We start from the raw sequence: 25,756 nt of genomic DNA on the forward strand, positions 1-25,756 counted from the left end.
CCCGGTATCATCATTCTTAAGGTTCATGGCATTTTCAAATGTGTTTTGAATCCAGCCAGTCCACGAAGCATTTCCATGAGCTCCCAGGGACTTAACATCAGCAGCACCCGCAGATTGGAAGACCTTCCTAGATGAAATCAAGGACATCAACTTGGATACCTTGTAGGAGAAGGCGAAGTGAGTGAAAGAGAGGAAGGAAGCAGAAAAAGTTTAGAATGCACACATCACACAACTAGAGAGTCGGCAAGACCCTATTGAAGTTTTACATCTACAGATGCAGCAAATGTCAGTCAGAACCAATGCTACAGCCCCAAGAACAGCAGCACCTCCAAGGGTGAGCAGAAACATACCTCCTAGCACAGCAGCATCAAGGAGACCAGTGAGATATGTAGCAGCCAATCAAGGGCCAACAAACCAATGTCTCCAAGGACAATCTCCCACACAAGAAGAACGAGACACATTACACACTTGCATCAACAAGTTACAACACCACGCAGATTCAGACGCAGGACACACGGTGTACAGGGAGCAGTTGAGACAGTGGACAGTGAAATGGGGAGAAGGAGCTAGGTGCATAGAGAAGACACCCTTCCCACTAACACCAGGAGAAGCGCAAATCTGTTCAGGCGAATGTTTCAGGTGTGGTGCACATGGACACATCAGACCCATATGCCCCCTTCCATCAGACGCACAGCTTCCAAAGAACAAGAGTACATGGTGCAGCACATGCATGTGAATCCTGGGTACATTCAATAGAGCTAAAGCCCCACAGGTCAACTTTGTAGTAGAAGGAACTCCAGACTAGGGAAATGGGAATGGGTTGTTGGCATAGAGGACAGCTGAATGACCCACAAACAGTTAACACCTCAATTATCTGAACAATCAGTCCTTGTGTGCAAGGAGGATACACACGAGGACCAGCCCACTTTCCCTGCCGAATGTGTCCATTATACAAACCATGTTCTTATGCAGCCTGCTAATGAACAATTTGATATCATTGACCTGTATTCAGCAGATGATGGAGAAGCTTGCCACAGCTGCCAGCCCTTCCTGCAGTACATCTCATTTGCAGGACCACAAGGAGAGGTCATACAGGTTAAAGCACTCTTTGATGAAGGTGCAATGGTTAGTGCTATGTGCACAACAGTCTTCGACAGCATAAAGCACTGGCTAGGGAACTGGGAAGCATCAATCAAGTGATTGTAAATGACCATTCATCAAGAGTGACATGGAGAGGTGAGGTCACAATAGCAGGAGTCTGAGTGCAAGGAGAATTCAAGGTCTTTGATAGTAGTGGGGGATGGAAGTTCCTGTTTTGGAAAACCAATGTTACATGCATTCAAGGCTATACATGAGTATGAAATGGACACGGTTCACATAACAGGAAACAGAGTCTTGACGATCATACACAATCAAAACCAAGTCACACCTATGAAAATTGAGATGCTTGAAGATGAGACACAGGACATGTCAGCGGAGAAGAAAAAACCCCAAGAACACATAGCTCCAATATGCATCCTAACAGACGATGAGCAACTACCAGAAGATACAGCAAAAACACTATGCGACACCATACCGGCGAACTTCTTGGACAACAACATGGAGGTCTTCATGAGAGCCACAGACCCCAGGAATCCAAAAAGAGTGGCTTATATTGTGAAAGCAGTACAAGTTGGCAACAATATTAGCCCCAAAGAACATGAGAAGGTTAAGGAACTCGTTTCACAATACGCAGATATCTTCACATGTTCGCTATCAGAAGTTCTACCAGTCCCAGAAGCAGAACACTGCTTGAACATCCCAGAAGGAACCACATTCAACCTACGAGTCCATCAATGAGCTCTCATGCCGCCACAAGCCCAGTTCCTACACAGAAAATTTAATGAAATGCTCGCTGTGAGCATCATTGAGAAGACACATCCAGAGCTTGTCAAATATTGCACTACAACAGTTCTCGCTCAGAAGGCACACGAACACGGAGGACTCACCCTGGAGGAACTGCAATATAAGGTCAACAAGCAGTGTATGGAGAAGGGTAGACCGCTAGCATTTGCACTTCCAGAGAGAGATGCACCAGCCGAAGTACTGCACAATGTACCAACAGGCCTGCAGAAATGGCGCATATGCCAGAACTTCAATGAAGTCAATTGGCATACAGTGATTGCACCAATGCCTCAAGGAGACATTAGAGCCAAACAACAGCGATTGAGCGGACACAAGTACATATCAATATTTGATTTTGCATCCAGCTTCTATGCTGTAGAATTTCTACAGGAAGCAAGACCATACACGGCCTTCTATGTTGAAGGACACAGATACTTCTGGTACAAGAGAATGCCAATGGGCCTCACAGGAGTGCCATCAACCTTCTGTGAAATAACAGCCATGCACCTACATGACCTACTCACAGACACAATGATGGAACTCTTCATTGACAATGGAGGATGCACAGCCAATTCATTTGAGGAAATGTTCAAGAAGTTCAAAAGAATCTTCCAATGGTGCAGAGAGCACAAACTGTCACTATCACCCACAAAGTGTCATCTGTTCATAACAGAAACTATGTTCACTGGAGCAACAGTAGGACTGCAAGGCATCCAACCTGATCAAGAGAAGCTCACAGCCATTGTCAATTGGAAACAACCAGCTGATGCACTCAATCAATCTAGAATCATTCTTAGGGCTAACAAGCCATTTCCGCGATCTGGTACAGGGCTATGCAAAAAGAGAAGGACCATTAGGAGATCTTGTCAAGGCAGTGCCACTCAAAGCATCATATTCAAAGACCACTTACCGTCACATCATGCAAGACTTCAAACTTGATGAACATTGGATGGAAGCACATACAGTGGCATTCCTAGATCTAAAGGCAGCCCTAGTGTCAAAACCCATCCTGCAAGCACCGAAATACAACAGATCAAATTTCGTGGTCATGTCAGATGGATGTCAAGAAGGATTTGCAGCTGTATTAAGTCAATGAATATGACACAAGAAGCCATCAGGCAAATGGGTAGAGCACCTACTCCCCATTGCCTTCACATCCAAATGCACATCAAAAATGGAACAGAAATACAAACCATTCATCCTCGAGTTTGCAGCCCTGAAATTCGGACTCGACAAGTTCTCTGACATTATCTAGGGTTTTCCGGTGGAAATAGAGATGGATTGTCAAGCCCTGTGAGATGTCCTAATCAACGATCAGCTCAATGCAGCACAGATGGAGAGACAGGATTCTAGCGCACCACATTGTAGACATACACCACGTACTGGGAAAACTGAATGTTATCGCAGATGGGCTCAGCTATCAGTGGGAAGGTCAACCAAGAGATGCGGGACTAGATGATGGGAGTGCATGGACAGTTAGCGAAAACTGGGAAGCAAATTCAGGGCTAGTTAACGACATTTTACTCACTGAATCAACAACCCAATAGGAACAGGTAAGTGAACTCCAAGAATTCTTCACTAACGAACCTGTTTTTCTAGAAGTAGTGGAATCAATATTGGGAATGGATGCAACGAAACCCTTACATGATTGCAAGCGTGCCATGCACAGAGCGTCACAATATCTGATCAAAGACAGAAATCTGTGGCGACTACGAGGAGGAACAAGCATGTGAGCTCACAGCAAGGTAGAGTGCATCACCAAGGAGGAAGCTAAACAGTTAGTGGCGGAACAACATGAGAGTAAAGGACATTGGGCAAGAGACACCATAAAGATTGCCTTAACTGACTGAATATACAGCGCCAAGCTCAATGCATCAATCCTGGAAGCAATAGGAAACTGCGCTAAGTGTAAAAACTTCGGGACACAGCATTTGCACTCACTTTTGGAAACAATCACTCACAGGCACCCATTCTAACTGTTAGTTGGTGATTATCTAACCCTCTTGAAGGCACAAGGGTATCATACCCTAGGTGTCTATCTAGACACCTTCTCACAACATGTTTGGGTATTCAAGTATAAGACAGCAGGGACAGCACACACAACAGTAGACAGCCTATTGCAGATATTCCACAACTTCACGTTATCAGAGACTTTTATGAGCAACAGAGGGAAACATTTTAAAAATGCGGAAGTTCAAGACTATTGTGCTAAGTGGTCTTGCAAAACCCATATTATAGCAGCATACTCACCATGGATCAATGGACTAGTGGGAGGCACGAACAAAATTCTGTTTCACATCCTCAAAAGACTGTGCGCACCAAATCTTGGTGAAGACGACTACAAAGTGATTTCCTGGGACAAATTGCCAAGTACATGGCCAAACCATCTGGAAGAAGCAGTAGCAGCACTGAATTATCATATACTATCAGCATTGAAGTTTTCACTGAAGGAACTGCTGCTAGGCCAAGTAATCAATACTCCTTGAACCGACCTCGCTAACAGCACCTCAGCAATACAACTGTCTGATGCCAATGTTCACATGGCATACATCATGCAGCAACACCTTGACAGTTATGAAACCACAGTCCAACATGCCATCAAGAGGAAAGCAGCATTTAACAAGAGAGTACTAGCTTGCTCGCCAAGGGAAGTGATATTCTCAGCAGGACAGCTTGTTCAATTCATCCATAGTAGCCTACACAACATGCTTGAAGCAAGACGGAAGTTGTTGCTGAAATGGTCCCCCCCCACATCGCATAGTCAAACAACTATGGAACTTGTATCATTTAGAAATGATTTGCAGTGAACCACTAGCTGGTGAATTCCACGCACAACACCTAAGAGTGTTCCAGCCAAGAGAAGGTACAAGGCTAGCTGAAGAACAAAAACAGAGGGAGTCACAGGCCAAAGAAGATAAAACTGAAGAAAACAACTCAGGACACATAGATGAAGATAACAATTCTAATTATTGCGACAAAGAACATGACAAGGAAGATGTAGAGGTAGCAGAAGGAGATGAGGAAAAGGGGAGCAAAGACAGAGGACAGATAGTCGAGGGCACCTGCGACAAGGATGTCGCTGTTTTTAAAGGAGGGCACATAGAGTAGGGGACCCCTAGGCAGAGGATGAGAGCAGAGAGAGGTTTGACAGTGTTTGGGCCAGGTTTAGCCGAGAGTGAGTCATCAGAGCCTTCAGAAGCAGTAGCAAAGCAGATCATACCAAGTGTCAGTTGATAACGAGTGTAGCTGTCATATACCGGATCCGAGTACCCCCAGTACCACCTATAAGCATCCCTACTGCTGGTCCGACCCCCTGTTTCACCATCCGCTCCATTCCTCCTTCTCTGACAATGCATGAAGTACATCTCAGCAGGATTAGCCCTGCTACCTCTGCCTGACCCCGTTCCGCTCTTCCGACGCTACCCCTATGTCATCCGACATTATACCCCTTCCATCCGACCCTATCTGGGGTTCCGCTCCTCCGCCCTATCGGTCTGCCCGATCCTACTCCTACTCCCTCTACTTTTCTGACCTGCCCAGTTCCGCTCGTCTTGTCCCACCCAACTATTAGTCCATCCGACCGCCTCACCGGTCCACTCCTATACTAGGAACCACTCAACTGGTCCTATCCCCATTTAGTATCATAGTTCCACTTTTCAGATCACCGGTAATCCCTATACTCTAGCAATTCTGATCCGTCGCATACATACTGTTCCCTAAGCCTTATTCTTGTATGTCTCAGTCATCCTATTGTATTCCTGTACACTCAGCACATAGCCTTCTGCTATGCTATGCTCATCACTTAGAGTATATAAACATATGTACATTTGTCTGTAGATACTCAGTCTGAATATTACCTTTTCTAAGCCCTGCTTGTCTGTTCTTTGACTTGGGCCTGATCCTAGTCAACTCCTGTTAGCCGGCCTAGGGGATTGACTCCCTAGGTCGGCCACCCTCTGATCCTCTGATCCTCCACTCCTCCGTTCCCCCGTTTCCCCATTCCCCCACTTTCCCATTCCCCCATTCCCCCATTCCTCCGCTCGTCCGACTTCCTGTGTGTCAGAACTAAACCCCGCACTCTTGCATTCATCCCCTCCGTTCCGCTCTGCTTCGGACTTCATCCAAGCAGTCCCTTCCACTCCACTTCTACTGTTGGTTCCGACCACAGTAGTCTTCTGCCTCCCTCCTGTCAGGTGGAACAACCCCCGCCCGACTTTCCCATGCTTACCTAGTAGTCCATCGGTCCTCCTTCAGAGGACCCCTGTTCTGATGTCCTGTTGGAACTCATAGAACTCATGTCAGACTACACTCTGAAATTAGGGGCACATACTCGGGTAAGGGGTGCAGCATACGAGCTGAAGCCAAGCCCCTCAGACTCTGTCTTACCCCTGAGCACGGTCTTAACAGTAGCAGAGTAGCCCACTCCAATGTCTACAGAGAGAGCACAAAATTCAAGGCCAAGTTTCATCCTCCTCACCAAGACCTAGACATCTGAATCATCACTGAGTCCAGAGGAAGACTTGGTTCCAGGCATTGCTAGTTCTGAGGAGGAAACAGTGTCATTGCTTGTGTTGGAGATGGATTCACAGCTAGTTGAGGGTTTGACATTCTCTGGGTTGTCCACCTGGACATGTCCAGAGGATAATGCCCTCCTGGTTGAGGGCCTGGTACTCTCATCTGTGGTAGGATTGTCCACACGACAACATTTTGTGCCAGAGAATTGGTGATGGTACCAATCACATTAGCGGAAGTGGGCAGTTTCATAAATGGCAACTGACATGGAGGAACTGTTGAGCTCCCAATTGAATGTAAGTGCACTGGGAGTGAGGAGATGCTGATGATCTACAGTGGATTCAATGGTGTCAGGGGTGCTGCTCATCATGGCTTTCATGTGATCCAAACCATCATTCAATGTGTCAGTCACATTGTCCATGTCAATATTCGGAAATAGTGTCTGCAAAGATACCACTCATCAGCATAAATATTCTTATGATTGCAACATTAGACTCGTGCCATGCGCCATGGGAGCAGCAGTCAAATCAATACACTGATCCCCAGACTTCACCCATACAAAATATTCAACAGACTCAATGTCAATCCACTCATGCCCCATTGCTACTACTGGCCCAAATAACTTTTTGGCAGTGCATTCAGGAGTGAAGTCACTGTAAGTCTGCACTGATCCCTCTTCACGTGTCTGGTTCCAAGTAACAGAGTTTGCTGCAGGGGAGACATATTTCTTCCTTTCTTTGACCAAGATCATAAGAATGAGGAGGAGTTCTTTGTGCAATAGAAGAATATCCCCCATTTTTGTCATGATGGCAACCCAAGACTGAGTGAATCTGGATTCGACCATCCAGAGAAGTTGAGTCTCAGCAGCTATCGCGGTTGTAGGCTTCATGATGGTTTGTTCATGGACAGGGTGCGGAGAGTATATGATGAGAATCATCCTGTGAGAAAAATATGACATCCTACAAAATCAACATAAGAAAATGTTTATACAAATTTATACATCATATATGATGCACTTTGTGTGATAGTTAGAAAATGTGAGAGCATCCATGTGCTCCAAAATATGCACATGATCATCAGCAGAGACATTGATAAAGCATACAGGTTCCACCCAGACCTGCTGAAGAGCATCTATGAGTTGCTCATGGCACCCATCTAGTAGCGAACTATAAGAAACAATGATATCTTAGTTGACCAGCACCCTTACCTGGTCTTGCAGTGATAACATGTGTGATACCCAAAACCTGATCATGTTGCACAACTGCAGTGTCAGCTTGTGGCTTGGCGGTTGCTACAGTTTTGGTCTCTGGCACCACTGCTGGGGTATTTGATGATTTGCCTATAAATATGTAAAGTAAGCAATCTATGCTGAGATTAAGCGATCCATCAGCATACAAGTTACATCTGCAAAATGCAGGGTCTCTGTCTTAGGGCCACATTGTCTTGATCTGTTAGAGATCCATGAAGATGTCATGGATAACACTGGCATCCCTGAAGTTGTTGGTTCATTTTTCATATCAGATCCAGGTGTTTTGCCTCTGGAGTTGTGAGTATAGTAGTATGTACCTCCAACAAAGTCTCTGAAGACTGCAGCCATTATAGATTGTGCAAGGAACAAAGAAACTGACATGTCAGCCTACAAAGTTTGGGCACTATGCTGCATTGACTCTCATGATGGGCTAAAAACAAGGGCCAATGAAAAAAACCACCATGCTAGTTAATACCCCTATCTGTCTAAAGATAATGTTGCTAAGAGCTTAGTGCTTATCTACCAGTCACATGAAGTGCAAAGAAAAGCTCCTTATTCCAGAATTTGTTCAGGTAAAACTCTGCAGCATGGTTAATGCTGCTTTGTATTGTTAGTCACAGATCAGCTTTTTGACCAAAACACAGGATAAGATGGATGGTGTGGGGAATGCTCTCACTGTAGGTGTAAAACCCTGTCAATTCCATATTGTCTCACATCAGTTGCACATATTCCGCGTGTTCCACATTCCCACACATCCTTCGGAACACACCCACACTATCCGATATTCTCGTGCATCGTCAGACAACCTTTGCATGTCCTGTCCCCATCCTTCCAGATCCGTTGGTATGCTGTATCTCTCTTCCTGTTGCTTCTAACATTATCCAGATCACATTGACACATGCCCTTATGGCATGGACCCCTATTGCGCATTATTGCACCCATGTGCACTGCCTGCCTTCACTTCCGCTTCCTGAGAATTTACTACCTGTACCTTGGTGTTCCTTGAAAATAATGTTCCCTATAAGTAGTGGTACTCAGGGCTTGGGTGTTTTTTATCGAATCTCATCTCTTACCTTCTGACTTTTCTCCCACTTTTCCTTCACCTTACAAGAGGACCTCTTTGACTTATGCTCACTATATACTTCCCTCGACTTGATCTGCAAGTTCTGGCAAATCCATATGCTCCACATTTTATCCATTTGAGTTTTGCTTTGTTCTGCTTTGTTCTGCTTGAGTTCTGCTTGTTCCACATTTTTGAGGATCCTCATTCTACCTGCAGTAGGGTTGATTAGGGTCATTTAGGCAGAGACTAGCACTCCCCAGTAGCAATCCCCTTTAGGGTCGAATGTGCTTGTTCTCAAGTGAGGCAGCAGGTAGCAAAGACTCAACTGTGTAGTAGATCGATTTCTCACTGCTACACTTGTTGTACCCACAATGGGTGCCACAATCTGAGTAATTGGGATGACATCACCAATCCAGTTATTATTCGCTCATCAAGCACGCCTGTGTTAAGATCGTGCTCAAGGAAAGGGTAACTCAAAGGGCTTGGCTTCAGCTCATGCACTGCACCCCTTACCTGAGTACATGCCTGTCACGAATTCCTAATACAAACCATTTTTCATTTCTCGGTTTTCCTTCGGCTACTTCCAGTACCTGAACCGGTCACGTGACTCCTCACCCTGTCACACCTTCACCTCTTCACATATCACCCGTGGTTTCTCCAATTGGCTCCCCTACTCCACGGGCTAGAACAATCTCACTTCCCAAAGAACTGGTCGGAACTTGGGTTTCTGTTTAGTTGCCGTCTTACTCACTCACTTATATATCATGATGTCATACTTAGTCATCCGCAGTATCGTACGACTCTTTTCTCATTGGCTGATTTCTTTCAGACTCCTATTCAATATTATGTATAAAAGTAGGATAGTTAGCGTAAGTACTCCTTAGACTTAACCTCTTCATTTCCTATGCTTGTAGTGACCTAGACGTTTACGCTCAATACCATCTTGTTCGCTATCCTCTTGACCGAGTCCTAGTGGTTGTGTGCTCGCCTTCATCATTATTGGTGAACGTTGGTCATAACAATGCCCTTAATTTCTGAGGGGCAGAAGGGAAGTCTGACAGAAGTCCGGATAAGTCTGGAGGTCAGACACAGGGTGAGTTCAGCGGAACTCCAGAAGGCTAGGAGTAAGTAGAGTAAGGCTACTTCGGACAAGTCCAGAGTAGAAACAGAACAGAGGTAGACTACCCTGAGGTAGAACCGGAGATTTGGTCTTTAAGGAATAAACCCAAGACTCAGAGGTGGACAAGAGATCAGACTCAAGTCTGGAGGAACAGGAATGAGCAGGAACTAAGATGATATTTGAACTGAGGAAGTATGGAGTTTTACAGGAGTTTATATACTGTAGATATCATGTAAGTGATCAGTCAGCAAAGTGAAAAGCTATACCCAAAGCATATGGAAAATCTATTAGTAAGTATACAACAGATCAAAGAAATGAAATCGGAAATGAAGTGCAGATGGACAGATCAGTAAGCAAGGTGGAAAGGTGTACAACCAGTAGCCAGAGAGCAGTAATCTAAAAGGAGATAGGTGTGAGTCCGGAGATGAAAACAGAGTGCCAGACGGAGAACAAGCCGGAAACCCAGACTTTCACAGGGGAGAGTCCAGAGTTCCGGGTATGGAGGTACAGGATATGTGTCATGAATTCCTAACACAAATCATTTTTCATTTCTCAGTTTTCCTTCAGCTACCTCCAGTACCCAACCCAGTCACATGACTCCGCACCCTTTCACACCTTCACCACTTCATGTTTTACCTATCACATCTCCAATTGGTTCCCCTATGCCCAGGGCTAGAATCATTCCATTACCAATCACTTAATCTCCACTCTGACATCATCGCTTATATATCACGATGTCATCATACATCATTCACAGTATCGTACAACTCTTTCTCATTGATTGATTTCTTTCATACTCAGATATCTCCGATTCGATGTTATGTATATAGTTAGGGTGGTTGTAGTCAGTACTCCTTAGACTTAACCTCTTTGTTCCTACCCAGTGTAGACTCAGACGTTCACTTGCAATATCATCTCTTTCTCTCTACTTGACAAGTCCTAGTGGTCGTGTGAAACCTTTACCATTTGGTGAACATTGATCATAATAATATGACAGCCTGAGGATATACATACCTGTAGAATCATCAAGAGTCACAGCATCTAAATGTTCAACATATGCAAGATATGTTTCAGAGTATGAGAGTGTTGTGATGGGACGAAAAATTAAGTGAAGGTGAGCAACAAAGTGTGCTGTGTTTGTCAACATCAGTAGCATGACGGTATAGGCATAAAAACATACCATCCAGTCCACTTTTTGGCCACTTGTGCATGTTGCCTGTACTAATAATGAAAGAGGCATATTGGCTGTATGGCCAGGCATTGGAGGGTGGTTGAGCGTGTAGTGTTTGTGAGGGCTCAAGCTGTTTGGGGTTGTGAAAAGATTTTGATTGTGTCCGTATCTTGCACCATACTTGAATGCATTCAAGGGGGAGGGGGCAGCCAGGGTGGGCACAGCACCTCCCACCAACAGCAAAATGATCAACATGGGCATCAACCTAGTTGAGATGATCAGAGACTGCAGGACAAAGGTCAGGAAGAGAGAAGTTTCCAGCAGCCTTATCCACTGTCATTTTCATGAGGGTGGGGTCATAGCTGAGATGGTAAGCATTAATTGAGGTGGAGAATGTTCGATAGGGACAGGGAGCTTGAGGATGAACACCATTAATGAGGTTGTGTGTGCAAGCAAAGTAGTCCTTGACAAAATGCTGGGCAAGACCACCCTCATTGTCTTTGTCACTTTTGTGGTCCTCCTGCACACACACATCTGGAGTATGAGGTCAAAGCACTCCACCTTATCGCGACGATCAAGGTGGCGACACACTTGTGCATCATAGTTATGATTGTTCCCTGCCCTCGATGGCTCCTTCACAACCCTGATGTGCACATGTTCAGTGGGGTCTGTAGACCACTGCATGACAGTGCCATGTGAATAAATACTGGGCACTACCCCCTGCAGCAACTCGAGCTTTGGAATCGCCCATGGCTTATCCCCACCCCCTTTCCCCCACCAAGCACCAGTGTCAACAATAGACTGTTTGAGCCAATGAAAGACTTTAAGACAGCAGTCTAAATGTACCACTTGCTTTTTGGTGAAATGTGGGGCTTCAGTGAGGTATTTAAACTCCATGAGGGCCCGAATAGCAGATATGAAGTCGGTAGGGGCAGCACCAGCAATCACCCCAATGATATACCATTGAACATTGTGATGGTCTCACCCTGTGGCTTGCTTCAAAGTGGAGATTCCCTCCTTGAATGCATGGTAACCAGTCCACACCTGGAGCAGCACAAAACGAAAATCAATTTCTTGTGAGCCAACCACTGTTGTGCACCAGAGATGGTCATGGTCCCAGAACATTTTATGGAGATGGTGAAGTAGTTCTGGAATGAGGAAGGAGGAAGGATTTGCAGCAAACCAATTCCTCCAGAATGGCAAGTTGACACCGTTTAGATTATAGTGCTTGCATGCCTTGAAGAACACAATGAGATCGGATGGCAAGATAGATGTGATAATTGCTGTGATGTTGGCAAGGGTTGATGATCCATCACAAGGAGGGTGTTGGATTGGGTCTCCAAAGTCTCCACAGGTAGCTATAGTGACAGGTAATGAGTTCATAGTGGCGCATGCAATTATGAGTTCCTCTGGAGTATCTGCAACATAAGTGATGAGGGGGGTGAAGCAATACTTGCTAAAACCCTGTAGATCACTCATCATAACACCAAGACAGGCAGCCTGCTTCAACAGCTCAACAACAAGGTCAATACATTGGTGAAGTAAGCAGTCTGCAAGAACCCCATGCATGCACTTGTTCCTGTGCATGAACTTTGCAACAGGAAGCAAAGCAAGTGGGATATATGCATGTAAGAAACCTTTGGCATGCACACCAGGATTGATATTGGCAAGACTAACAAGAAGTGGATGTGCATAACGGTCACTAGTGATGTTGCTGACCTTGGTCTTGTCTGAGGAGAGGACTACACCAAGAAGGGATGCACCTTCAGGTAGGTCTTTCTGTGGGCTTGTTAGCTATATGGAACGAGGAATTGAGACACAAAACCTTACCTGAAGGTTCCAAGCATGATCACCTGTCATGAAACCATGATAAACTCAAACAGCACATTCAGCAGACTTGTAAACCTTGTGCAGGATGGAATCAAAGCTGGCGGCCAACAGTGGGTGACTGAGAAGTGACTGCAAGCACTTGATTGTGTTCCAATAAAATATTTGAAGGGTCTTTGTCATTGGAAACTTGGTAGTGACCCTTTGATACTTCCATTAAGGGGGGGCTGGGAGCAATTCAGCACATCCTCGGAGTTCTTGCGAAGAGTGAAATGACAATGGGAGTGTTTTGGTCTGAACATAAGTTTAGACCAAGTGATTTAGAGGACAGATGAACTCACAAATTCAAGATTAAGATACTCATCAATATCAGCCATGCTAAGATTGGACTGAAGAATAAATGATGCCATCTCCCAGTCCAGTTTGCTAGCAAAAGGAAAGTATTGGTTTTACTCCCTCTCTGCAGCATATTCATCCTCACTGAATTGGTCCATGAAAGTCTTTCCAACACCCCACATCTTGCCTGCACCATCATAAACCTCCACTTCTTCACCGTAATCTGCCCATGAACCCGAAGACCTATACTCTGCTTCAGTGTCTGCATCAACTCTATGGTCCATATACTCCGGGTCCAAGGTCAAACCCATATCTTCATGGAGAGGAAATTGAGGACTTGGAGCTTGTGCTGGTCTTGAGGTGCAAACTAGGTTACCATCCCACTTGTAACAGTGGGAAGAAGGCTGATTCAGATGTTGCAGAAAATGTCCCTCATTCTTAAAACACTTGCTGCAGGATGGGCAACACATATTGAAGATGCAAAGTAAGTTGTTGAACTCAATTTAGATCCAATATTGTTTCAGCAATTTCCAGCACAATGTGAACTGTAACTACAATGTCGAAGTGTCATTCAAGCTATGTCTCACCATCCTAATCATCTCATTCCTCATCTTCAATATTTAGAGGCCAACAAATGTCAGGTTCTACAACTCCTTCTGTAGATTTAGACTCTGACATTCCAGATGATACATCTGAACGCTCAGAAGTGTATAATATGGTGAGTTATGAGCTGGATTCTAACACTTGCCTTGAATCAGTTTTACCTACAGTACATACGCCGCCACCCACATGACCAATTTGATGCTCACACTGCATCAATGCCAGAGACTTCAGAGGAAGCATTATACCTGCTCAAGATGGCACGAGCTGATCTTGAAGTTCAATGTCTTGAGAAGGACCTTGCTGAGTGGCTTCTTCATCAATTGAACATGTGAAAACACCACCTACTACTTCGAGCAAAGAAGGCAAAGAGAAACTTTGGAGATGCAGAAGCTAATGTAGGGTGCACACATGCTCTCATGGTGAGGTGCAGGTTTGTCTGCTCAGAGTGGTCACTTTGGTCTCCTTGTCCAAAATCCACCATCAAGTCATGTAAGCGAATTTGTTCTGAAAATCAGTATGCAGTTGCTGATGAGTACAACCAATTAGAATATCTGTCTGTTTGATATTGAATTAGTGACCATAGCCTTATACCATGTACATGATTGTCAATACATATATGCATTGCACATTTTATATTTTAGCTATCTGTTGAAGTACTCCATTAAATGAATATTAAGTTGTTATGCTGTAAAATGCATTCTCCGAGTGTCTTATATTTTGATGAAGACCAGCAAAATATTAATCTATAATTTACATCACACTTTGTCGCCTCACCCTGTGCACTGTGCGAGACTGTGCCACACTGTCACTCTGTGTGCTCTGTGCACTGCACTGCTGTGGGGCTGTGCTAGTTGCGTCACTGTGGGAATCTTGTGTTACAGGGACCCTCAGACCCCTATCGTCTCCACCAAATATTGCCGTCACAACTGTGTTACAACACGTGACAGATGACATCACCGGCACGTGACTAAACTGCAGAGCACAGCATGACAGCTGTTGGAGCAAGACAGCTCTGGAACCGACCTAGACCAGGGATCAATAGAAGCCGCACGCTTCTCCCTTATCGCCCCTACCGATACACTGGTAAATGACTATTGTTTATCCTATCGCTTATCATGACAGATAGTGTTATCTGACTTGGACACCTACCGCTGTGCTGGTACCATACCCTGGACCCTTACCGTTGAACCGGTACTCTTATCTCTGAGTCCTTATGACTCACATAGACACTTACCTAGTTGGGACGCTTTCTGGCTACCCAAGCCTACCCTGAACTCATAGGACGATACCTATATATACCACTGTAGTTAGACCATGTATTTCTCTAACTTGATCATCACTTGTGATATACGGCTCTAGCTTCTTCTTTGAACCTTTAGTCAGTCATTCTGGATGGACAGCCTCCATTCAGTCTTCCATCGTCTCGGTGCTCCATGAAGCGGACACGGGATCAACCCTATCAAGTGCACTGTTGGAAAGCCGGGCTTTCCTGTAACATCTTGTATCCAAAACCGGTAGTTTGCTGATGTTGATTAGCATGTATCTGGCAAGTTTCTTGCATCATTGGTAAGTTTCCCACCTGTGTGTCACCATAACTGTTACTAATTAGTAAGAGTGATGTAATAGCATGTTCCTCACTAAGTATGGGCATTTACCTATACTGCAGCGCTTCAGCACGTTCCGCAGCACTCAGCAGTGACTTTGCTAGGAAAACAAACCTCGGGTATACTGGTATATTATATAAGGTTATAATTAGGCTGTAAGACTATATTTAGGTTTCCCATGGTATTATTATATCCGCTTAATCCCGTGCGCCTCTTGCTGACACTTCTCCAGCCTTTCCCACGTTCTCCACACAGCTGTGCTCACTGTCATGCACAACGAGCACCACTGCAGCCTTCAAACCTCATCGTTTTTGAGTGTGCTTTTTGCGCTTATGATACCATGGCCTATCCTATACCACCTGGCTGCTTTAGACCACCAGAAACACTAGAACCATACATGTATAAGGAGTTTATGTTGTATATTAATGTGATATTATTTGTACTGTATATACTGCATCTCATGACACCGAGCTCATTGGTCTTAGTGGTCTGTATATAGCATGACAATCAACTTGCTCACTAGCTTCACATGTCATGGCGGTTGGGATTTGTTACTTAGTGCATTGACTGAAAACTTCGGCAGTATATTGCATGCAGCAGAAGATACGCATAAACTGATTGTAAAACTAACTACTCATTGCTGGTGGAGGTGTCATCCGACAAGTCTTCGGTATCAGTGTTGATGGTGGCAGTTGCTCTTGTGCCCTGGGCCCGTAACCTTCCTCTTCTTTCGTGCAACATATACCGCTTCTCCATGTGAGTGGCATGCCCAATTTTCCATCATTTGTTGAACCAATTCTTCATCCGTGAGCACAACCCAATGGCAAGATTCCCTGTGGTGAGGTTCTCTCTGTAGAGCATCAAGCAATTTCTGAACCTCAGCCCTTCTGCCAACTTTGCTTGGGTTGCAAACGGGTCCAAGCAGTGGCCAGCCTATGAGAGCGACACTGCAGTGCTCGACTATGTTGCGCTCGTAGTTGACATAGTTCATTTTGACAGCCTTCTTGATGTTCTTCTCAAGCGCAATAGATTCTATGACTTGATGATCAGTAGTGCATCAGCTTTGAGGGATTAAAACTTACCAAGCTCTTCTTGAATGATTGTGCAACAATCGCTGATGAGCTTGTTCAACGGGCGTTGACATGTAATTATCGTGTTCTCATCTACCCAAAAATCAATATAATCCTCGCTATCGAAAGGTTTAGAATCTTACTGAGGCCAGTAACCACAAAAGCCTCCAATTTGAGACCCGAGTGTTGTGGTTTGATGTGAAGGACCTCTTTGACAAATTTCTCGGCCTTCAGCATGAAAAATATTTTGGGTTCGGAGAGATCTTCGATGTTCCCGTGCACTCCAACATAAAAGCCCTCCATGCCAGTTCAAGCACAGAGGGCCATCCACTAGAATCAAATATATGTCAGTCAGCAAACATTATAATACGAGACCCGGACTTACCTCGTGATCCATCGTTGTGAATGTTGCACTGATGTCGTGACATTTTGCCTTTGGATTTGCTTGGGCGACATGACTCTTTTTTGTCCAAGCTTGAAGAACCTCTGTGTTGTAAGCACGCTTTTGAGCAAACGTGAGGCATATTACGACTAACGTTCACCGAATGGTAAAGGTCAGGTCACAACCACTAGGACTTGGTCAAAGATGATGATGAATCAAGATAGGATTGAGCGTGAACATCTAAGCCTTACACAAGTGTAGAAACAAAGAGGTTAAGTCTAAGGAGTACTTATGCTAACTAACCTACTTATATACGTAACATTGAATAGGAGTCTGAAAGAAATCAGCCAATGAGAAAAGAGTCGTACGATACTGCGGATGACTAAGTATGACATCATGATATATAAGCGAATGAGTAAGATGGTTACTAAATAGAAACCCAAGATCCGACCAGTTCCTCTTTGGGAAGTGAGATTGTTCTAGCCCGTGGAGTAGGGGAGCCAATCGGAGAAGCAACGGGTGATATATGACGAGGAGTCATGTGACCAGCTTGGGTACTGGAAGTAGCCGAAGGAAAACCGAGAAATGAAAAATGGTTCATATTAGGAATTTGTGACAAGGCATGAATATGTTTCAAGGAGTTCATCCTTATTCTCAGCGATGAATTGGGTAAGCTTAATGTGATTGCCCCGTTCACGATCTTGATTAAAAAAATCATTGTCAATACAAACTCAGAAAATATAGACTGAATTTCACCTTCATTTTCTTCCCTAAGTTTTGCCTTGATGAAGCCATTCCATGAGTTCACACCTCAGCGCTGTTGTGACATGCGACTCCTGAGGAATAATTGGCTATGAGTCCACTTGAGGGAACTGGACAACATGACTGAGTCGAGCAGCCACAAGGACAGCGGGTCATCGAAACCAAACTTACCGACCATGTACTTGCACAATGTCAACAGCCTCCTGCGCATAGGCTTCCTTGGCATTGTCGACGGCACCTGTCAAAGTGTCCAATTTATTCCACCGTTCTGTTTTCTGAGCGGCTGTCAACTTTGCTTGAGTTTGGTGAGGTTTTGGAGCACAAGCCATGGTGCAAGTGGTGGGGGAACAAATCAAAACTAGTGCTCCATGTGCATCGCCTTGGAATTGCCAAAGTCAAACAGGGTTAGAACAAAAAACTGTATTGCTAAAGTAAACGAACAATACTATTTAGCTAGAACAGAAAATTTAAATTAGCCAGCACCCACTGAAGTTCCAAATTAAACTCCCAAGTTTGACAATGATTTTTACTTGCACGTGCCATGATAGCGAGAATATATTTCATCTGTTCCTCAGGTATTCCCAGCTTCACAAGAACTGCTTGCCAGGTCAAGGGACCATACCCATCAACCTGGTTGATGCACCTCCAAATCTCATCCATTGTTATAGCGTGAAGTGAAAGGTCATGAAGGTAAGCGCTAATTTCCACGGAAACACGCTCGGAGACCACATCATTTGGACACCCAGTCAAACGCGAATCCGACATCAGGTAAATGTGATTTGTGATCGATATATTACCTTGTTCAGTCCCTCACATTGATGTTGAGATCTGGACCAGATTCTGCGGCCCATTTTCAACCCTTGACCTTTGGTGGGATGCCATGCTAACTCCTCTGGTTTTGTGTTCAGTCCCTCGAATTGACGTTGAGATCTGGACCGGATTCTGTGGCCCATTTTCAACCCTTGACCTTTGGCGCAATGCTGTGCTAACTCCTCCGGTTTTGTCCTAAGTACACGTCAGTCCCATGAAGCTAAATTAGTTTGTGATCTACTCACGTAAAGCTGATGCGTGTTTGATTTGACGGGCAACACCACAGCACGCACCACTGATGGGGGCAATGAGACCGTGTGTTTCAAGTGAGGAGAGCAAGATGCAATTATGAACAGAGGAGGGCTTGGAGGAGGGTTTTGAATGATAGGTGCTGCAGAGGGTGACACTACAGTATGCAATGCTGAGGGCGATGAGACTGTGTGCTTCAAGCAAGGAGAGCAAGGTGCAATTATGAATGGAGGAGGGCTTGGAGGTGGTGCAATAACAAATGGCAGAGGCTGCGAAGGGCGTGTAGACATTGGTGTCTGCACCCGTGTAGTTCGGCTCTTTCTTGGTGTCTGTTGCCCTGCGATACTAGGTGCTGGACCTTGTCTATCAGTCTTTGTTGGAGTCTGTGGCCATGCAAGAGGGACCAAATGTTGTCTATGAGTCTTCCGAGGACACACAGATGATGGCTGTGTGATAAGTTGTCGATTGGTGCAAATGGTGATACCTTCTGCTAAAAGCTCAGCAGCTTTTGAAAGCTCATCGGTGTCTTCATCAGAGAGTGAGTGTAGCAATGAATGATCAGATGTTGACAAAAAGTGTCCCAATGAATGTGAGGAATCTATACTAAGAGAATATCTCAAGTCATCGTCCGGCTGTGTGCTAATGGCTGAGGATTGAGGATCAACAATCGAAAATTTGTGTATGCTGGCAGTAGGGATCGCAGGAGAGCTCAAAGGATTGGGGAAAATGTAAGATGAGGTGCCCATGTCTTGAGTTCAGCGCTTGGATTCAAGCTCTTCCCGTTGTAATGCAACTAGCCCTGAGGCAATCAAATTTCTCAGTGGACACCGCAATGCAAAATGAAGAAACACTTACTTTGAAGCAGCTTCGGAGGAAGCTCTACAGGGTCCCAGTTGAACCAATGGCAACAGACTTGATGCGCGATTGAACAGGAAAAGTCTGTGTGGATCTTCTCAAGCATGGTCTTCTCAGTCTGGCACTCGATGGGCTCAGATGCAAGGACGGTAGTCTTGGTAGTGGGAAACCAGCAGAACATGTTAGGACACTTTTTGAAAATGAATTCAGCGGTGAGCTTGATCTCAAAATAGTGTTTCTGTTCATAACATGATGAGAACAACTTCAAACTTAAAGAATACATATACTCACTGTCTGACCATGCAGATCAAGATATTCCAGACGGTCCGCAGGAGTCATGGTTGTTGGTAACTTACAGTAGTGTGATCAGCGCTGGAGCAAAGTGACTTGAGGAAGCCTTGAGGCTCGCACATGTTGAACTTGAAGCGAGTATACTAGTATGTAATCGTTGCCAGTCTCCTATCAAAATGCCATCAAACAGTTAATGAATTCCTCTGCATCACCAAATTGTTGTAGTATACTGATCTGGACCAAATATTTGCTGGAGGCAAGCATATCGAAGGGGTAGAAGTCGTTGAATTCATGCTTCAACAGCCTATCCACGGATCAAAGGGTAGTAGAAGTAGTTGAATTTGTGCTTCAGCACACCACTGCAATGTGACTCAAAGGGTAGAAGTAGTTGAATTCGTGTTTCAGCGCACCACTGCATTGTGATTCATGCTCATTGCACCTCATTTCTTCAAGACAAGTACTTAGAGATTCAAGGGGTAGTAGAAGTAGTTGAATTCGTGCTTCAGTGCACCACTGCAATGTGATTTATGCTCGTTGCACCCCATTTTTTCAAGACAAGTACTTATAAATTCAAGGGGTAGTAGAAGTAGTTGAATTCATGCTTCAGCGCACTGCTGCAATCATTTTTGGGCATAAAGTCACGATAATGAATACAACACTACATTACAACCTAAAGGTGAGAAATGGCATCTTCAAGACGGAAAGCTTCGTCGTTCAACTCGTCATTCTCCCTGAGATCAACTGGTTCCCTTTCGTCATCCAAGTTCTCCATCTCCACAGAACCATGCAACAGTGCTGCAGCCTGGCCACTGTAGCCCTTGAGGTAACGAATCTTGTTCAAATGATGGTGGTAAATATTGTTGATGCGGTGCCGTTCATTGTACTGTTGTCTGAACTCTGCAGCAAGAAGGGAGTCAGCTTCCTCAACCGTTAATGTCTCAATGACTTCTAGCACCTTCGCATCATCATACTCGACCCAAGCGTCGAGGCAACATATTTTGACATTTAAGCGGGTAATCTCCTTGTGCAACCTCACCACCTTGAAATATCTAGCTGCCATTTCCCGATTGTCAGGGACAGCCCATGGCTTGGAAAGGAGATCATGGCGAGAATATTTGAGGAGTGAGAACTCCCCAAGGGTAGCATACCCCACAACTTTGGAATAATCGAGGACGGGCCGAGGTGGTGTTTGAAGAGGGGCTAACTTGTTGTACTTCTCAAGTGCTGAGCAAATAGCAGCAGATCAACACGCGATGGCTTTGGAAATATGTTTCCGCATTTTGTAACCTCCTTGCAGTAATGAGCATGAGACCACACAGATAATTGTGAGACAAACCTGTGCCTACAAGGTTGGCCTTTGAAAACTCAAATAAGTGTTGGACGACTAGGCCCTCTCATTCCTCCACAGTCCAAATGAAGCAGCGCTCATGAGAATACTTCAGTGCCTGAGTGTATTCAGGGTGCGCTATTGTCCAACGTTCATTGATGCCATTCCACTGCTCAAAATCATCCACAACGTTCATTTGCAGCTCATATCTGCACAGCACTGATGCGCATTCTGCTTCAACTGTTCTTGACTGCCGCCGAGCACTGGCATTCAATCCTGAAGTTTGCGTAAAGCTCATGGGTGTATACGTGAGGAAAGGCACTGATGTCACGCTGCCATATGCTGACCTAAATTTCAAGGGTAAGTGAAAAAAAAACATGCTAGCGCCAACTACAAACTCAGTGAGCCGAAGCTTCTCAAGCTCCTCAATGTATGCCACTGCAAGGACATCGGATGGTGGTTCAATAGCTAAGTTGCTAAGAAACTCAACTTCTTCTTGATGCCACTGGATGAAGTCTTGGTCAGCAAGCGATTTCCAGGACTTGAACTCCTCAAGCAAGGCCATATAATCTTCGATGATTTTGAGCGCCTGGACATAATTATTGCATAAGAAGCGACCTTTAGTCACATTAACAAACAAGATCGTAGTTTGATCAACAATGTTTAATCTTACTTAATTCAAGATACTTGTCACAATCCCATTGGTCAAAGTGAAGATCCAGAAATTGCTTCCAATGAAAATGGGACACGTGGCGGATGAGAACTGCAGCACTATTATAACTTGAGAAGATACGTTCACAGGTTTCTAGATCCTCGTTGCCAAAACCTTCGAGGTACAAGGGATGATTTTGCAGCTGGCAGCAGCAGTTATGAGCATATCCATAAAAACTGTTCACTGCAACAATAAGATTTTGTGCCTTGGCTCTCACACCAATAGAACTCGCTGCAATGGTCTTGCGCAATGAACAGCCAATGTTGTGGCCCAGAGCTTGGTCATTCCCGCAGATATCAAGTAATCGATTGGTCACAGTGAGTCCATACTTGGCACTAACGAAATCATGTCAGCATCAGATGAGTAGAACGGAGAATGACTCACAGTTCTCCGCTTCATTTCATCTCAACAACACATTCTACAAAGCCATGGCAACACACCAAGATAAAGATGCCGGTTTGCTCGAAGACAAAAATTTTGTTCTCCTCCACAGGCTTGGCAGCTGTCCAATTTTCTGTACAATTAGCAGTCTCACCACTACGATGTTCACCAGGCCGATTGCGAACATCATCTCTGAAAAGTTCCACCACAGTCATGGGGATGAAATATTTGCTGTTGAAGACGCGCTCATCTGCTGAGCCAGAACCATCCAGACGTTTGGCGGAATGATTGCCGTCCATGCTGTGAAGTCTTTCAGGGATTAAGTGGCGGCTCGTTCGGTTGCTGAAAACACAATATTAAATCAGTAATTTATTCAAATCTCAATACTCACCTCAAAGGCACAACATGGACAAGCGCCTGACATATGCCAGTCAGCGTGGTCTCTGCCAAGTGCACAGTCAACCTGTAGTTGAATGAGTCGTTGAATTTTGAGGTAGATATCAAACGCAATCGAAAATTGATTGTGTAAGTACTGGGAATATGTTACCTAAACATCGGTTCAGTAACACATTATTTGACACATAAAAAGACTTACATTATGAAGCGCACAGAGAACTTTTGTAATCGATTGCATGCTAAATGACGATTGACGACAGCGAATCTGATGATAAAGTTCTAGGCATGTGAGATCAATAGCGACTGTTGGTTGCACTGGCAAGCAGCCAAGTAAGCCCATGTGCAGCAGTGCTGAGTTGGCAGGTTCGTCAGGCTGTTGGGCGACATTCACGTTAGGTCTAAAATCTGCTAGAACACTTGTGATAACAATCAAGAGCATAAACTAAAAGCTTACCCCAGAGCCCAATGACAGACACACCAAAGATATGCTCATTGTGTGCTTGAGCTGGGGTACGGTGGTCTAACGTTGAACGACCACGGATTTTGTGTGCCCTTTATTTCTTGGGGATGCATGTGAGTAATCGGTAGTTCATAATTGTCATGTGGTCTGGGCGAAAACAAGCAGTAGTACTAAGTCCAAAGTGTAGGCGTTTGTTTGGCAACACCCTCTGACCCAAACAACGTTCACTTCCCGAAATGCTGAACCCTGAACCACACATCTGCGTATTCAAGCCGCACATACAATGGTCTGCATCTCTTTCTTTCTCCCATTCCACGGAACTAACCCGAATATAGGCAGTACAAGGCATAACAGCGACGACGAGCACAAATATCACAGGTGCTACTCACGCGTCTACACCCAGTATTATGCCACCAGAGCTGGAGCAGACGCTCGCTCTACTATCATCACATCGTTCTGTCCTGGGATACCTCCTGCTCTCGCGTGGGGACCATGTTAGTATCATACGGCACTCGGGCGTCGTCTTCGAGGGAGAGCAAGGGAAGAAGTACGCAAGCGTTATAGGCAAGATGGTTGAGAGCGTACAGGCAGGCTTGGAGGAAGTGAGCGGGTCAGAAAACGATGGGGTGCGTAGGCAAAGGTCTCTTCTCTGACACCCAATTTACACGTCGTTTCTAGGACCAAATTCGCTTCATGAGGATACGAACCAAACGCCATGAAATCATGATTTCGCCAGGTCGGTAAAGGTCTACTTTCGACGATGTCCGTACTCACCACATATTGGCAGATGAAAGATATCTTCTTGCGGTGTTACACGATCCCGCTTCATGAATCTACCTTCTTCTATCATATCTCTTATATCTTTGTGTTTATCTTACGACTGTATCGGTAGGATCTCTCGGTAATCCAGGTTTTGAATCGATATAATCATTATCTGCTCGATGATGTTGGTTATACAAGATGGTACAATTTTTGGCTAACATCTCCTCATGGGCTCTGCGGGTTTCTAGGCGTGGCCACGGACGGCCCTGGGCTCGTACCTGTAAGGTGTCATCAGTCTCGTGTTGAATGGACAAGCAAACAGAATACGCACGGCTCCTCCAAGTACGCCACCTCCTCCGGGGTGAGCTCGATTTCCTTAGTAATGCTCTCCTTCAACCTCTGTACAGAGCTGATACCCACGATAGGGCTTGACACCTTTAATGCAGCCCAGGCCAGCGCGATCTGGCTCATCTTGCAATTTTTCTTCTTTGCAAGCTCTTCGACGCGGTTGATGATAGTCGTGTCTCCATCGGTAACCTTTTTCTCAAAGGCGGTTCCCTTGGTGGAGTTGAGACGCGTCGTCTCCGTGCCAGCGGGGCGTGCGAGGACGCCAGAAGCTAGAGGAGCCCATGGGATGACACCGATACCGTTGTATTTGCAATAAGCAAGCATCTCACGTTCCTAAACGCTGCCGTTAACAAGAGAGCGGATCTCGTTATTTTGAGGACACACCTCCTCACGGTAGAGTAGCGAGTACTCATCCTGCATGCTGACGAATTTTGTCCAGCCATTCCTAGCGGCCACGTCGTTTAACATAGCAAACTGCCAGCAGCGCATGGAGCTAGCACCGATATAACGGACTTTACCGTTCTCCACGAGGTCGTGAAGTGCCTTCATGGTCTCCTCAGGAGTGACCGAAGCATCGAAGCGGTGAATCTGCAAGAGATCGATGTATGGGGTCTCGAGACGAGCGAGGGACGCGTCAACAGCGTTGAAGATTGCAGCGCGAGACAGGCCAGACTGGTTAACGTACTCGGGCCGCTGATTGAGGCCGGGTACGGAGTATCCCTGGATGGAGGGATCATTGGCGACGAGACCACTGCACTTTGTGGCGATGACGATCTGGGAGCGAGGAATGCTGTACTGAGGAGATTGCGCATTAAGATACCATCAATGAATGTCAACGTAGGAGACACACCTGTTTGATGAACTTGGCAATGATACGCTCTGACTCGCCGTTGGAATAAATGTTGGCGGTGTCGATGGTATTGATGCCAAGGTCCCAAGCAGCCTTCATGATCTCGATAGAAGGCTCCTCGTCAAGGACCCAGGACTGTAGAAGGTTTAAGATGTTATGAAAGGAATGTTAACGTTGATCACGCACAGCCCATTTTGAGGTTCCAAAGCTCATCGCGCCAAGCTAAGAAGTATTTAAATTCATGGTGAGTGCTGTGCGCTGGCAACAAGTGCAATGGTCGCAACTCACAATTGGCACAGAGACTTTTAGACCAGTCTTTCCAAGGGTGCGGTACTGAACAGTAGACATGGTGTTGGTGATTCAGATAAAAGTGAAGATGGGAACCGTAGTTGATCAAACCCCTGTATTTAAACCTCTAATCTTCCTATCTTGGTTATATAGATTGTACGTTTGTAGACTAAGCAAATGTAGTCACCTACGAGTACTTGATGACATGCTCCGCAGCTCTGAGCTGACAAGCTCTGATTTCATTACATAAATACATATCACAGAATGATTCAGCGGCCGAGAGATGGCTCATGAGATGACATGCATCACGGTGCCTTCAATATTGACGAAACCATGAAAGTTGTATGAACAAGGGTCGCTTGTGCTTGTGGAGCTTTAAAGCGATACAATCCACCTGGCTTGACAACGAGGACAGCAGCGGGCCAGCGACGAACGGATGCTATT

The 25,756-nt window shown here is 45.2% G+C and overlaps 7 protein-coding genes across 7 annotated transcripts; 1 reads left to right on the forward strand and 6 right to left on the reverse strand.

Moving 5' to 3' along the window:
• Positions 1-6,871: 6,871 nt before the first annotated feature.
• On the reverse strand, positions 6,872-7,993 carry EDB91DRAFT_1254529 (uncharacterized protein; the record flags this gene model as incomplete). Its single annotated transcript, XM_041323835.1, has 4 exons — positions 6,872-7,355; positions 7,413-7,551; positions 7,604-7,735; positions 7,792-7,993. 4 exons carry the CDS (start codon positions 7,991-7,993, stop codon positions 6,872-6,874), a joined length of 957 nt encoding a protein of 318 aa, XP_041171159.1.
• A 3,271-nt stretch (positions 7,994-11,264) lies between these two features.
• Positions 11,265-13,481, reverse strand: EDB91DRAFT_1239705 (uncharacterized protein; the record flags this gene model as incomplete). Its single annotated transcript, XM_041321895.1, has 4 exons — positions 11,265-11,361; positions 11,532-11,979; positions 12,034-12,451; positions 13,470-13,481. 4 exons carry the CDS (start codon positions 13,479-13,481, stop codon positions 11,265-11,267), a joined length of 975 nt encoding a protein of 324 aa, XP_041171160.1.
• A 2,561-nt stretch (positions 13,482-16,042) lies between these two features.
• Positions 16,043-16,742, reverse strand: EDB91DRAFT_1086931 (uncharacterized protein; the record flags this gene model as incomplete). The annotated part of the gene is made up of 3 exons (XM_041316142.1): positions 16,043-16,401; positions 16,452-16,532; positions 16,583-16,742. The coding sequence occupies 3 exons, from the start codon at positions 16,740-16,742 to the stop codon at positions 16,043-16,045; spliced, it is 600 nt and encodes a 199-aa protein (XP_041171161.1).
• A 2,655-nt stretch (positions 16,743-19,397) lies between these two features.
• Positions 19,398-19,836, reverse strand: EDB91DRAFT_1086932 (uncharacterized protein; the record flags this gene model as incomplete). Its single annotated transcript, XM_041316143.1, has 3 exons — positions 19,398-19,441; positions 19,498-19,735; positions 19,789-19,836. 3 exons carry the CDS (start codon positions 19,834-19,836, stop codon positions 19,398-19,400), a joined length of 330 nt encoding a protein of 109 aa, XP_041171162.1.
• A 622-nt stretch (positions 19,837-20,458) lies between these two features.
• On the reverse strand, positions 20,459-23,097 carry EDB91DRAFT_1086933 (uncharacterized protein; the record flags this gene model as incomplete). The annotated part of the gene is made up of 11 exons (XM_041316144.1): positions 20,459-21,012; positions 21,125-21,143; positions 21,195-21,462; positions 21,514-21,733; positions 21,789-22,155; positions 22,268-22,341; positions 22,363-22,550; positions 22,600-22,671; positions 22,742-22,755; positions 22,804-23,046; positions 23,083-23,097. The coding sequence occupies 11 exons, from the start codon at positions 23,095-23,097 to the stop codon at positions 20,459-20,461; spliced, it is 2,034 nt and encodes a 677-aa protein (XP_041171163.1).
• Positions 23,098-23,332: 235 nt separating this feature from the next.
• On the forward strand, positions 23,333-23,979 carry EDB91DRAFT_78686 (uncharacterized protein). The gene is made up of 4 exons (XM_041328405.1): positions 23,333-23,350; positions 23,404-23,690; positions 23,743-23,800; positions 23,852-23,979. The coding sequence occupies exons 2-4, from the start codon at positions 23,472-23,474 to the stop codon at positions 23,893-23,895; spliced, it is 321 nt and encodes a 106-aa protein (XP_041171164.1). The 5' UTR covers positions 23,333-23,350; positions 23,404-23,471; the 3' UTR covers positions 23,896-23,979.
• Positions 23,980-24,070: 91 nt separating this feature from the next.
• Positions 24,071-25,372, reverse strand: EDB91DRAFT_1061880 (NADP-dependent oxidoreductase domain-containing protein; the record flags this gene model as incomplete). Its single annotated transcript, XM_041314486.1, has 6 exons — positions 24,071-24,104; positions 24,158-24,507; positions 24,559-24,969; positions 25,025-25,159; positions 25,211-25,246; positions 25,313-25,372. The coding sequence occupies 6 exons, from the start codon at positions 25,370-25,372 to the stop codon at positions 24,071-24,073; spliced, it is 1,026 nt and encodes a 341-aa protein (XP_041171165.1).
• Positions 25,373-25,756: the final 384 nt, after the last annotated feature.

This window comes from Suillus paluster, assembly GCF_016628075.1.
Source record: "Suillus paluster strain FC165 chromosome Unknown EDB91scaffold_110, whole genome shotgun sequence".
In the NCBI taxonomy this organism is placed as follows: domain Eukaryota; kingdom Fungi; phylum Basidiomycota; class Agaricomycetes; order Boletales; family Suillaceae; genus Suillus; species Suillus paluster.